At 49.2% G+C, this 14,802-nt stretch overlaps 1 protein-coding gene across 1 annotated transcript; it reads right to left on the reverse strand.

The window, feature by feature from the left end:
• Positions 1-626: 626 nt before the first annotated feature.
• On the reverse strand, positions 627-14,599 carry hs3st3b1b (heparan sulfate (glucosamine) 3-O-sulfotransferase 3B1b). Its single transcript, XM_068754425.1, has 2 exons — positions 14,022-14,599; positions 627-1,245 (listed from the first exon to the last, which is right to left on the reverse strand). Exons 1-2 carry the CDS (start codon positions 14,597-14,599, stop codon positions 627-629), a joined length of 1,197 nt encoding a protein of 398 aa, XP_068610526.1.
• Positions 14,600-14,802: the final 203 nt, after the last annotated feature.

The raw sequence follows: 14,802 nt of genomic DNA on the forward strand, positions 1-14,802 counted from the left end.
GCTCCCAGTCATCTATGGGGAACTGCAGGCCCGATCGATCTGCCGGTACACCTTTAGCATAATTAGCATAACACTAACATGAGCCTGTACGCGGACCTGGGGAGGATTTAGCCATTTGATGGATGGGCCATTAGAATAGGCAGCGGGTGTATTGTGAATGAAAGAGCGGCACACTGAGGATCAATAAGGCCTATCGATCTACCCGTTATTGAATGGGAAGGGACATCGCCGGCGTTGCTCGGTGACGGGGGGGACTGCGTCGCACCGAGCAGTGGGCGACCATCCCCGTTTAAACAGACAAAGCTACAGTTGTCCAGACTCGTCTCGCGTCGCCATCCTCACGTTGACCACGCCCTCTCCCAGTCCACCCAATGAGTGTAATTAGTCATAATTAAACACTCCCTCTCTCTCACCTGACGCTGACCTCAAACCAAACCCCGCCTCCACTGGCAGCTAAGTGAATCAATTGCTTAGAAATAAAAATAAATTATTATAAAATAGATTTCTGTACATTTTACATATATATAGCAATATCTCCACGACTTGCCATTGAATTACAGAGGGGGAGGGGGGGGAGGAACTTCTCAACAAATTAATAAAAATAATTGTCTTTTGTGATTTTCACATCAATCCCAACCGAAGTTTTGTCCCGTCATCTGGTAGAACTTCATGTTGAAGGGTCTGTAGAAGTCCCGTAGCCGCTGCACCACCTCGGGGTCAATGTTCGGATGGGTCCGCCCTTTGGTTTTGCCCAGGCAGTGAGGCTTGCTGCTGCCCTCTGCCTTCTTGAGGCACGGGAAACCCTTAGTTTGGTTTAAGTAAAAGTGTTTGTCCGTTATGATCCTCTTGAGCCCGAGGAAGTCCTGCACCCGGCCCAGCTCCCCGGCCGGATCGCTGATCAGGCGCTCGCCGCTCACGAACAGGATCTGGCCCATGGGGAAGTACTGCAGCCAGTTGTCCAGGTGCTTGGCGTAGATGCCGATCTGGATGGCGCTCCACGAGGTGTCGATGAGCCCCGTAGTCCTGTTTTTGAAGGTGAGGCTCTCGAAGGAGGGGATGTCGGGCTTCTTAGACAGCGTCTGGGTGTAATCTGAGATCGCCCTGGTAACGGGATCCCTCACTACCATGATCAGCTTGGTGTCCCGGGACATGGCGGAGATCCGGGCCGGAGCCTCTCTGGTCACAAAGTAGCTGGGGGTTTTCTCCATGGTGATCTGGCCCTCCAGCGTCTTGGGCATCAAGTCCCTGCAGGAAAGAAGAAAAAAAGAAAAGTGCACAAAGGAATGAGGTTAGGAGAAGGGTAAGGTGCAGCAAAGACTTGAATAATGCAATCAAGTTGATGGACTGTCCTCCATTCTGTAATCAATTACTCACGGAGACTGTTTAGCCTTATTACAGTGCTTGAAAACCTATTAGTGTAGGCAGCTCTCCAACATCAACATGTTCACTCACTCATAAGATATTTCACTACCGACAGAAAAGAGAGAACTCTTATTTACTGAACAATCAAGCATTGGGAAACATTTACGGGAATTTCTAAACACGACTGACCCCGAATTTATCCTTATTACGGATTTGGAGCTGGGTTTTTCCCACATTTGGCGTGGAATTTTCAAACTTCAGCCGCTTTTCTTTGCAGCTTCTAAGTTACCCCGGAAAAAAATTCTGATTAGATTTACGATGCAGTTTATTTTTAAATATAAATTAGCTCATTCTATTAGCTGGTTTGTCTTCCCTGAGCTGCTCTTTTCTTAATCCTCTCCTGCTGGGTGCGATGTTCCAAAGAGGTCATTGTTAATCAAAAAATAATCCTCGATCTTTATACCATCAAAGGGTGGAAAAGAAAAAAAGCGCACAGCTTGCCTAATACCAGGATGCCCCGCCCCTCTTCCTAGCCACAAACACAATTAAATACATGGAAGAAAAAAAACTAAAACATGCCACGACACTGAAAGATGATGAGGCTTGTTTCAGAAAGTGAATCTGTTTGACGGGAGCGGGTTCACGTGAGAACTGAAAGAAACGGGAATCCACTTTGCTTTCTCACCATTTGGTTTCAGACTCCTGTTAGTCCATTTCACATTCACCTTTATTGCTAAGGCTGGAACAGATGCAGTATTATTATACACGCAGGAAGTATTTACACACTGAAAAGGGTAAAATATGTCAAAACAACAATATCGGTCCTGCCTCCCGCTTCCTCAGAGGTCTCAGAGAGTCCGTTCCTTCCCCAGAGCTTCGGCTGCTCCTCTAAACCATCACTCTAAAAGCTGGAATCGCGCTCGTGTCCATCTACTTTCATGGATAATTCATGTAACACCGGCTCTCCATCAGTGCACTCCATGTACGCGCAAGAGTTAGGAAAAATTGTACGGAAAGGGAAAATTCCCAGGGTAATGTCAGGTAAGCAATAAAATCTCTCATGGAAATGGTGTTGGCAGATTTGTGTAATCCAAACGCACTGCCAGCGATCTAATTATGATAACGTCGCCTTGATTGCTGACGCATTATCGGGTTGAATGGAGTCTGGGCTTGAGCTTATTAATAGGGTGCTGAAATCCAAACACGCAGCGCATGTGGTTTTTTAATGCAAGAGCATGTCAGATCGTTCCTCCAGCAAAACATTGGAGATATGCAAATGTGAGATTATCAGCACCTGCACATCCGTAAAAGTGTTTATGCTGCACCTCCCGGATGTCTGCAGAGAACACGAACCGTGCAGCGTTCGACTTTAATGACTCGCCGTTTGTCGTTTTCTGGATCTGCCCCGTGGAGCTTTTTCTTTTTTTTTTGCTATTCTTTGCGCCAACATACAAAAAAAAAGAGTCTGGAGTCAACCCAGAAGAGATCTAATCCGATTTCAAACCGACAATGCATGCAGTGTAGGGAGGAGACCCGAGTTACAATGTGCACGGTGATAGATTATGCTGATCCGAGCTCAGGGAATCCTTTTATTTTATTTTTTTGGTAAATCAAGTGTTGGGGGTTGGAAGAGCGTAAAACAAGGAGATGGTTGGATAGCGAGGGAGAAAGAACGGTCAAATCCACAAGAGGAGAGCCCCCCCCCCGGCCCAATAAAAAATCTCCACCTTTGACTTTGCCCACTCTTTGCTAAAGAGGACAGAAAGGGGAAAGAGAGGAGGGGAATTTTAGTGGGACGAGTAGCTCTTGGAGAAACAATGCCTATTATGCTCTTTTTTGATTTATGAGGTGCCGCTTTCAAAGATTCCGTCAGCAAACGGGCAATTCTGTGACACCGTGGCTCCTCTTTTTCCCTGCTGGCCTTTGAAAGTAAGCCATTGTCCTTGAGCAGAGGGGTGAGCGGGGCAACGGTCAGGGCAGGAGGGCAGGGTGGGGGGGTTGAGGGAGGGAGGGGATGCTTATCGGAGGCCGAGTGGAGCACTTCGCCGTCCATCTTTGCCTCGAGTGGGAGAAGCCTTTGGAGAGCTCTTAAGTGCGCCATGATTGCCCTGCAAACATCATCCTGCTCCCCCCCCCCATCAGATACCACGGACTCCACCGCCCTTCCAATATGGCAGCCAAAGATGCGTTAAAACAAACTGTGATCGACCAACTTGACATCAAAGATCCGAACGGAATATTTTTTCCATGCTTGCCTCGACTTTCACACGATGTACCCCCCCCCCCCCCTCCATCAAATATATTTCCAAGGCATGCCAAAGCGATAAGACACAAAGCAGAAGCCCTCGTCACATGACAGCATCAAATGGTGTGTGTGGGGGGGGGGCGGGGGACTGGCCCTTTTGGCCTCTGTTTTAAAGAGCTCTCATCCCAGCGGCGATAAATGGCAGGCAGGAAGATGGTTATTTCTGGATGATGCTTCTGCCGCCCTCCCGTCATGTCTGATTTGATGATAACCGGCTGCCTCCGAGTCGTCTGCCGCAGCGTCCCTGACAAAATGACTAGTTTGCCCGTAGACAAAAGGAAAACAAAGCGATTGGGAGTGCCGTTTGTCAATTTTCTCTTTGATACAAAAGCTTCTCAATTGTCTCACACGTCTGGACCTGAAAGCATTTGAATCTCAAATTCGGGTTTGTTTATTTGAATATAGACAAATGGGTGTGTTTTGTCATCCCAAGCAAAGTGAATCTAAAGATGTCTGGTTTCTATGGCGTGAGAGTTAAATCTGCCCGTGGGAGGCAACACCACGCAAAAACAACAACATGCACCGAAGGGGCTCCGAGGAGAAGCCGAATTAACCAAGATAGGAAACTCAAACGCGTCAAATAGGCGTGGACTTTCGCCCACAGCCTCGCTGCACTCGACTTTAAACCACGCCACAGTCTCCACTCTTTAGCCCCCCCCCCCCCCTTTTCCATTGATCCCTCAAGGTTCCCTCGGCCCCTGACCGTCAAGGCCTTGAGCTCCAACAGCAAAGCGACACTTCACAAGTGGGAAGGAAATGACGGACGGCACGCTGAAAGGCTCCCTTTCTTTTTCCAAGTGCCACTTGTCCGAGCACTTCACGTGCAAACGCGGGTGATGTGCAAGCATTTTCAGAAAACACAAAGACAGATCTTTATTCCCTCATTTGGAGGATAAGGATCTCGAGCGCCGCTGGGTTCGTTCACGGGCCGGATGAGTCCCACGTTTAATCTCTCCGAGCCTGCTGGACTTGCAAGCGTTAAGAGTATAGCGTGTGAATGCTAACAAAACGCATTTATCTTAAGGGGCAATGCTTGAATCCTGTGCTGGAGAAATCCCTTTTGGTAGTCTTGAATGACGACGATGATGATGATGATGGCGTGCTGAGCTTTAGATGGTTTCCTGCAAGACTTCCTGGTGGAGTCGCCGGTGAGTTTAAGTGGCCGTTGCCATCAGTTCCACTCGCTTTAATAGAACTGAAGAGAGCAGCCACACATGTCAAGACGCACACGCTATGGCTACAACAAGGGGGGGGGGGGGGGGGCAGAATCTTTTCAAAGCGCACACAGAAGCCGGGCATTTTGAAATATTCCCCAGTGTCTCTGGAGTCTGACATTATATTTCACCACAGAGCACATGGCTTGGGTTGTAAATTAAAAGTAGAGCGGAGGGATGTTTTATGGCGCGGTCGGCCGGGGGGGCCACGCCGACGCACAGAGAAGAGCAACGGCTGCCGTCACGCATCCATCTGGTGTTAGCATGCGGCCACTTAGAGCCTTTCGACAGTCCACTTCCTGCAGGAAAAGCACCAGGGATCCACGCCAACGACGGAGAACTTGCAGGTTTATGCGTCCTACGTGTGTCGGGTACGACAAAGGACGCGGACCTTTGCACCTTCCGTTGAGAACGCCTCGACATTTCCCTCGCCCATTCGGAACCCGACACCTGAACTCACCCATTGGTTCACGAGTTCTAAGTTCACCAGCCTCACCGATCAGATCGGAGGTTTTGAATTAACAGGCTTCATTGAATAATGGCGTCACTGGAAACTAACGGTGGCGAGCGGACGCCCTCCAAATCAACATCTGCAAAAAGGATTAGCGACGCAGGCCTGCCTCGTGTCACGTCCCCCGGCCTTTCATTGGGCAGTCCGAAAGCTAAATTCCCCAACACAGATTACTGGGAAGTGCTGATGATGTCATGGAGCAATGCCAAATTAATTTCTGCTATATCTGATTCGGCTATAAACGGTCCTTCTTACCTCACCAGTAATCTTATGGGCAGGAATCCACTTGGTGTTTTTCTGGCTGGTGGTATTTGTTCAAATTATTTCCAGGCACAAAATCCCTGTGCTTTCTCTTGATCCTGCTGTAAAGCCAGGTCCTAATTTACTCAGAAAGGCTGACATTTAAGTCACGTTTCCACCCCAGGATCGACTCAACTCGACGCCAACTCACCTTTTTGGTTTGTTTTTTTGCTTTTCCATTAGGTATAAAGTACCAGGCACCTGGTTCTACAACCCTGTTGCTGCCCAAAGAAGGATGCACGAGTTCTGTGGAATATCCTGCACAAGACAAATCAAACAACCAAGTGACTTCATCACTATAATGAGCAGCTACACTGTGGAATTACTGTCCCCTCAAAATACCTCCAGAAAGTCCCTACCTTAGGCTGAGTTACAGAACCTGTCTTTAATCAAAGCAAAGACTCGTCATTATCTTGCTGAAATGGAACATCTATAGTAGCAAGAGGAAGGAGGGAAGGGGGGGGGGGGGGGGGTCGGAAGAAGAGGGGTGATAGGCAACAACTGCGCCAGAGGCGTTCAGGTCAAAGTGGAATGAAGCAGCCTCCGTTTTAAGCCTTTCCAGAACAACAGGGCAATGTCCAAACTGATAAAGACCATGATCCTCCTCTTCCTCCTCCTCGCTCCGTGACACCCGAACTCTGCACTGGAGTCCAAATCCGGTTGATAAATGAAACTCCCAGACCCTTAGCTCCGTCAGGAAGCGTCTCTATGTCAGAGCGGCCTGGGAATCCACTGACCCTCGCCGTAAACAAAGCTGCTGCGAGCCCGACCGGCGCAACCCGTCCATCCATCATGTTTCGCTGGAGACGGGGGGGGGGGGGGGGGGGGGTCGAGCGTCGCCAGGCTCCAAGCGTGTTTTTCCTAGCATCTTGCGCAGTGCGTGTGTTTATAAAAGCGTGTAGGAGAAGGAGCACGCAAAAGGGAGGAGGAGATAAAAAAAGGAGGATGGACGGCGACTTGGGCCTCGCGGTTGCTTCGCATCCGAGCTGCGTCTGATATCCACCCCGGCGGAGATCAGACGGAGGACGAGACATTCTGCTCTTATGACATCGTGGCCGCTTTGTGATGGGCAGAGCGCAAACTATTCAATTCAATATCCAAATATAATTTTTCCGACTCAGAAAATCTGTCTTTAAGTAGCCTCATTGCTAGCTGGTACTTTTTTGGAAAAGAACGCAGGGATGGGGGGGGGGGGGGCCTTGAGGGTTTTTCGTGTGTCAATAGCCCCCGCAGTGAAGCAAAGAAGCCCAACCATGTGGTATAAATAAACGAGGAGTCGGCGAAAGGAGTGGTGGAGCGTCGGAACGCCTCCTCCTTTCCTCTCAACAACGTGAAAACAAGTGTTGAAGTATTTCGTCAGGTTTCCCCTCAAAAAGCAGATTTTATTTTTCTTGTTTCAAAAGGACGCCCTCATTCAGGAAACACCCGTCTCACTGCTGACGTCGCCCGGGTCGTAGCGGCGGCGGAGGCGACGACAACAAACCCAGACCGGTCCTCATCACACAGCCATTAAAACCAGCACCTGGAAATGCTGCCCGGCTCCTTTAGCGCTAGTAATCGTCATTCTTAATCGTTGTGTTTGTTCGGGGTGTTTGCTGAAGGTGTTAGCCCAGAGCTAGCTGCACATTCCACCGCTCTGTCAGCATCAAGGTGCGACTGACTGACAGCGTGGACGAATTAAACCCACGAACCATGAAAGGATAAAAAAAAAACAATCACACAACAGCAGGGCAAACAATGAAAGGTTTCAGGCCTAGACTTGTGCGTGTGTGTGTGTGTGTGTGTGTGTTTTGCTTGGTGTGCAGGCAGCGTCAGCCATTCTTGCTGATTTCCTGACACTTGACATGCACCACAAGCACATGACTCCTTGATCTATCTCCAGCAAAGATGAATAAAAGATGAAACAGACTGGAGACGAACATGTATGCCCCCCGCGCCCCCATTCCCTGGATGCACGCACACACACACACACACACGCACGCACACACAAAAGCTACTTTGCATCCTGTTTGAATTGCCTGTCATCCGTAACGGCCTGCTCACCTATTCTGAAGACATGAAGTATAAAGTGTGTGTGTGTGCGTGCGCGCGTGTGTGTTAGACAGAGGGGGTTTCCTCCCCACTCTATGTCACTCAGGGGGTAGGACACCTTCCCCCCCCCCCCCCGGTGCGTTTTTTCCATGTAGCTTCCATTGCTAACGCTGCAGCTGTTGCGAGCTAATGGTTTACAAACCTCCTGAAGGCGCCGCACCTCCTCAGCCAACGTATAATTAGCAACATCGCTAAAGGATAGCGCCGGGCTAATCCTGCTCCTTTCAGAGGGGGAAACGGTGGCAGCAGAGATGCTCAGACAGCCCCAGAGCTTTCTTTGGACTCGGGCCGAGACGACGTCTTGTGCGATGCCTCTAAATGCCCCGCAGACGGGGTAATTACGGCCGACAACAGGTACTGCTTCACCCGTTTCTGCCAAACGTAGACACATTTCAGGATTCTGTTATTCCAGGTGTCTGTGTAAAACCTTTTTTTTTTTTGCGGGGGGGGGGGGGGCTGTGATGTCATCGTACTTCCCACTTTGCCACCATCCTGACCCAGATTTTCATAAATGCAGTAATTTATGACAAACCAATTTGTTCATGCTTGCCCTGCATTGATGACCAAGTTGAATTGAGGTTCAAATTATCATCATCATCATCATCACAACTCCAGTGTACAGAGGAATAATATCAAAGATCTATACGGGGATAAATCAGAATTTAAATGTTCAGTGGCATTTAAATCGACATATCCTGCTTGTAATTCACAGTCCGGGCAGGAAAGTGACGGTTTTGATGGCTGGGCGACGTTTCCAGAGCTGCATTCTGAACGCGCCGAAGGAAAAAAACAACTCGCGGTGGAAAATAATTGGAAGCGAGTTTGAGTTTGGCAAACTCGACTCGGGTTCTCCCCGGCTCTCACGGGCCCGGCAGCTCTGGGATCACATCTAAACGGAGAGAGTGACTGGTGTCGAGCATCCGCGGAGCGGGGGGGCGGGGGGACACACAACGCGGGGCGTCTAATGAGCTCTGCTCTTTTGCTGCCAGGCTGATGGAAACCTCCGGAGAGCTCCGTCGCTCCATCTCTCCCAGCGGCAAAGCGCTCACTCCAGAACCCTAATGGCCACCTCTGGGACTTGATACCAGGGACAAGTGCACCTTCGCAGGTCGACTGTCATCACTTTCTCCTCTTCCTCCACCCTCTCCTCAACTGCATTTTCTTTGCAAAACTGCGTGGAGTCCTCCCCCCCCCCCTTCTTGCCGATCTCTAATAAGAAAAACCGCAGAGTATTAAAACATTTGGAGTGTTTGTTTCCTCCAAGCTTCCTGAAGAATCATTTAAAGGCCCTGAAAGGTGCTTACTTAGCAGAAATCTACATCGTCTCCGCCGGGAGGATGTCTGGTTCTGTTCCGTTTAACAACATCCAAATTATCACCTTGTTAAAAAAAAAAGGGGGCGACGACTCTCACGTCCATTTTCTTCTTCCTTCCTTCCTTCCTTCCTTCCTAATTGCTGTTATTTCGGGGTAACGTCATGGCGGTTGGCTTCCAATCGCACGAAAGACACGCTGCACTGTGGCGTGAATGAGCACAAACAATCGCACACTTTTTGTCTGTTTTGCACTGATGAAAAAATGAATGTTTGACATCGAGTTCCTGTCAGGCGCTGTTGTCCTTTTATACTCAGCTCCAGCAGGAGGTTCCTGTCTGAGGCGGCCATATTGTCCTACACACGGCTGGGTTAGCGCTCGCTGGACACTAGCTGGAGGGTGGAGGCAGGCCACCGTGGTGAACCCCCCCCCCCCCCTCTCCACAGGTTTCCCCTTTCACAATTACCCGCTTGTAATTTGGGGGTGAAAGCTGCCTTTTCTCTCCCCCCCCCTCTCCACCCCGCCACCTCCTGGGTCTTTCTCCATGAGCCGTGCCAGCTTAAGCAGTGGGAAGACAAACCAAAAAGGCCTCTCCGGGAGACAGCCGCTCATGGTCGGGCGGCGCCTGCAGAAGGCCTCGCTGGGGATTGGACGAGCCAAGCGTGACACGCGATGCTATTCTTGCACGCCACCGGTGCAAGAACGCAGCTGGGGAACGGTGAAAAGCTGGGGATTTGAGCAAGAAAGTAGGAGGCGCTGATGGGAAATCCCGTCGACTCTTTTGGGAAGTCAACGTGAATGTTTAGCCAACACAGACACGGTGTCAATCTTTCTTTTTTTTTTACGTTGGCCACTGCTGCTGAAAATTCGAGGCGAGGATGTGAACCTGCTGTCGGCTGTCGGGCCGGTTGGCCGAGCGCTCATCCCAGAGGAGCCGCGGAGTTCCGGGAATCGGGACACAATGGAGAGCGCCAACGTATCTAATCATCCGAGTGCGGAGAAAGCCACTTAAAGCGTCAGCGCTCGCCGGTTCTGTCAAATACAGAACGTCTTAAAACAGCGCAAGAACTCGGGCTCCTTTACGCGACCCCTTTTCCTCGAACGCCGAGCCGTCAGGCTATAAAATCCCCCCCGAGGGGTTTGTAGGATCCACGAGCTGCAGATGGTCAAGCAAACAGACCCGGTCAGCAAACAGACGTGGGACTGACCCCAGTCAAAAGCCCTTAACCCATCGCGGCACATTACCTCCAATCAGCCCTGACCAATCAATACCGGCCGTCCCAGAGGACGTTTGTGTGCCCGGTCTCAGTGTTTCCTCGTTCTTCTTTGACTTGAAAATTATTTGTGGCTTCACAGCTGAGCGTGTCAAAGTCATATTAACGTCTTTCTATACCAACTGGACTGGGGGGGGGGGGGGCATTGAGACGACGGGAGGAGGGCGTGGGGGCGGCGGCGACAGAGGGTGGACGGGTCACCGACACATGGAAACATGAGGAGCATCCATGTAGCGAGCAGATAAAAAGGGGCGTGCGCCCAACCGGAACCCGTCCCAGAAATGGCCAGGAGCTGCAGTCTGACCCAGATAACACCTTTCAACCAACGCAGACTTCCGTGGAACAAAGGAACACCCCCCCCCCCAACCCCTTTGTTCAACAAAGCCTCACTTGTGAAACCGGGAGCCGCTTTTACCGATGCTGCTCCGGAGCGTTTTATCACAGCCGTGATGCAAAAGGTTGCCCAAAGAGACATCCTGCCCGGGAACGGCGCCGATTCAATCCTACCAGTCCCTCGACGGTGACTGAAGCCCCGACCTTTGATCCTAAACCACATCAGGCAGGAGCCGAAGATCTCCTATAGTTCCGTGTGTTGCATTTGAAAAGAACAGAGCTGCAACCTGATGCGACACATGCCCGTACGGCCAGGAACTACACAAGTAGAGTCTCTCCAACATGTTGGGAGCCGCTACGAGGGCGGGGCAACCCGGCGTCGACACTGCCGGGCCCCGACAGTGAGCTCCAACCAGAGCCCGAGACACGGGGAAGCGAAACCACAGTACGGCAATTACATATCAAAGCCCCTTCATAGGCAATGGGGCTAAAGGGAATACAACGAGAACGACGTGCACCACGGCAAGACGAAGGCCGCAGTCAACAAGAGTTAGGAGTAAATAAAAAGGTCTCCTCCAGGGCGGAGCGAGTCCACTCAGAATCCCTGCCTGTTTGAAGAGGCGTCAACCATCCAAAGAAAACCGCAACTGCAAAAACGTCATTTTAATTTCAATCTTCCTGTTTTGGGTTTTCCACAACCGCCTGACTTTGTGTCTGGTTTTTCCTGCGCGCTTTTGTTTGTCTCTTATTCTTCTTTGCTACTTTGGACTTATTAAATTGCTTTTAAAGCCACAAATTAGAGAAGAAGAAAAAACACACACGCACAATTTAAGTTCTTGCTTCACCGTGACCCCGGTTTGCATGGGCTAATAAGCTTCTCAGGAAATAACTCCCTTCAATTTGACGTTTATGCCTGTGCTGGAGATAAGCTTTTTTTTTTTTTTTTTTACTTCGCTATCAGATAAGGCTGGACAACTTTCACCGAACCGCTGAACAGATGCAAGTAGAAAATGTGACATAATGAACCATGCTGTTCACATTCAGCATGACACACACATTCACCCGAGCGCTGTGTGTGTGCGTGTGTGTGTTCCTTCGGGCCGGTTCATGCATGACCTCACTGAGAAAATGGCCTACCTCCTAATACAAGGACCCCCCCTCGGTCAAAAGGATGAATCATGTGTTTGTCTTTGGAACAAATAGAAACTGTCAAAGTACATCAGAAATCCACAATGGGACAAGTTATCGCCACCTCCATTCATCCCGTAATCTCTCTCTCCGAGCTATCTGTGCTCCGAACGGAAAACTCTGGAGGGCCGGCAGTGCAGGAAGCATGCTTTCATTTCTTGGTGCATCCTCACTGAAGAAATAAAGTCACTCAAACTTTTTTTTCTCCTCTCTCTCTCTCTCTCTCTATACCAGCTGCTTCACTCCATGGGAGAACATTTCTTTCTGTTGCTCTTCCATGAAACAACGTTAAGACAGATTTCACCGAGTTAAAGCCATTTGTGTGGCACAAACTCGACTGTTTAGATATCCCATTCCTCTTGCAGCATAAAATGCCTCATGTCACTCAAAAAAAAAAGAAAAACAGGGAGCTGAGCACATGGTTACTTTTTTTTGGCGAATGCAGAAGCGAAAATGTGATTAAAATGAAATTTAGCTCCAGACAATATGCTTTCATTTTATTCCAGCAGAAAAACCTTCTTGAAAAGTATTAGATTTCATGGCTTGAAAACTGTAGCAGACGGCACTTTTACACAATTCCCCATCCAGAAGAGGAAGAAATACTGCATGGAGACAGGAGGTGGGTGAAATAACAGCCTCCTTCCAAACCGAATTACCTGCTGTAAATCTGCTTCCGAAGACGTAAGCGCTTGAAAAAAAAACAAGTGACGTCATCTTAATTTTGAATGACGTCAGGAGTTGGTCGCTGATTTCTTTATTTTATTATAACGAACGGGTTTCATTCACCTCAGTGAAGAATCACGCATCATCATTACGATCACATCTCATCCAAACGAAGCTCCGTAAAAAGACAGAAATAATCGAGCCCTGCGTGAATTTCAAGTGGAGTTCCAATAGCTAATCAATAAATCATTGTTTGAATAAAGGTTAGAACTCCAACATTTACGTTATTACAACAGAATTAGATTTTATTTTTATTTTTTTAACTTGGAAGCTTCGAAAAACTAACTCCCTTTCGATTTAACGACGCGCCGAGAGGCTTTTACGCACAGTCACTAAACTCGTTAATCCCTAAATTTACTTTGTGGTAGTAAATTATAAGGATAATGTTAGTTTGACGACCTGTAAGGACGTGAAATGGTTTTGTTCCATGAAGGGTCCTCACTTTGTGCTCCAATTTTGGAGTCTTTAAGCCACAGAAAGACACAAACCCAGCCGGATCCTCTGCAAAGCTTCTTAGAAGCGCAACTAACAGATTAAATAGTCCAAGAGCCAGAAATACCAAAGAAATCGACGTTTTTTTCCCCTTTAAAATCCAAAATTGAATTCTTATAATAACATTTGATCACATTGAAAGGCAACAGAGTTCATTCTCATTAAAACGCAGACAAGACAACGCGTCTAAAACGCGTTCACCCAAACGCAACAAGAGAACTGGAAACAACCGAACCGACACAAAAACTGCTCCAAACATTTCATCCATAATTTATAGAAACACATTAGAAGCGCAACAAAACAACTCATTGCGCGTTTTATTGGGACAGAACAGCGCGAGGTGAAGCTGCAGTGTTGCTCCGCGTCCAACAGAGATCACTGCACGTCGCAGAAACAGGCCGGGCGGACTGGGGTCAACCTTTAAAAGAGAATCATGGAGCGGAGGGCGAATTTATTTAACCAAGCAGGCATGATAGAAATAACTCAACATCCCTAAAGAACAATACTTTCATTTAAAACGGGATCATGTGTGATTTTCCACGTGCGTAAAAGGACGCGAAGGTCGCAGCCAACGTTTCTCTGTTTGGAATAAACTCTGAAGTTAGGATAATTATTCTGAGGTACTTTATTCTATTATTATGATTATTCTAATATTAGAGGCCCTAATTATTCCTCCTGTAAATCCGACTGAGATTATTCTGGCTGTGTTCTTGCAGCTGGATGAATAAATAAAAACGGTTCAAACTGCCAAACACCGGAATGAGTTTTGGCTCAACCAGTTTTCCCTATAAATCCATGTTACGGCGTAATAAAGTCGAGCTAAACTAACCCAAGCGCGCAGGTGCTTTTGTTTTCCAGACCCCGTTCAATCATCAGCTCATCAGAAAGCAGGCGCCATGAGGAGAACCGGATTTACCTGTACCACTCCAGCCCGTTCTCGTAGTTGCGGTCGAAGAAGTGCGGCTCCGCTCCCACGGCTCTGATGTCGGGATGAACCCGGAGGAACTCCAGCAGAGCCCGGGTCCCTCCTTTCTTCACCCCGATGATGATCGCCTGGGGAAGCTTCTTGCTCCCGGAGCCGTTGGAGAAGCTGGACATGGCGCTCGGCTCCGGCGCGCCGCGCTGCCCGCCCCGCGTCCCGCCCCGCATCCCGTCCCAGTCCTCCGCTCTCTCCGTCTCCAGCCCGTTATTGAGCAGGTCCCTGGACGCGGCGATCCTGATGGACGGCTCGTCGTAGTCGCTGTCTACATCCTCCCACGGCTCCGGTTTGGCCATCAGCCGGGACACCAGGTCCGTCCTGCTGCCCACCGCCGAACCGAGCTCCTTGCCCCGGTAACTGTCCGCCACCAGACTTGGCATGGTGGCGCAGTAGCCCAGGCAGGAGTGCAGCACGTATACCCAGATTAAAAACATGATGCTGAGCAGGATGAGCTTCTTCTTCACGGGGCTCGACCAGAGCGCATGCAGGCTGTGACAAAGCGGGCTATATTCCATAAGCCTTTCGGTTAGAAATCACATCCCAGCGGCGCATGTTGCCTAAACGAACTCAGTCCCGGCGGCACCTCGGAAGATCCGCGCACAATTACGCACGAAAACGAAATAATAAATAAAACATTAAAAAAAGAAAGAAACTAAGCTAAATATAACCGAATATGTGGATGTATCCGGGAATGAGGACGCATGGAGGAACTGCGGCG

Source organism: Brachionichthys hirsutus, chromosome 21, assembly GCF_040956055.1.
Source record: "Brachionichthys hirsutus isolate HB-005 chromosome 21, CSIRO-AGI_Bhir_v1, whole genome shotgun sequence".
Classification (NCBI taxonomy): domain Eukaryota; kingdom Metazoa; phylum Chordata; class Actinopteri; order Lophiiformes; family Brachionichthyidae; genus Brachionichthys; species Brachionichthys hirsutus.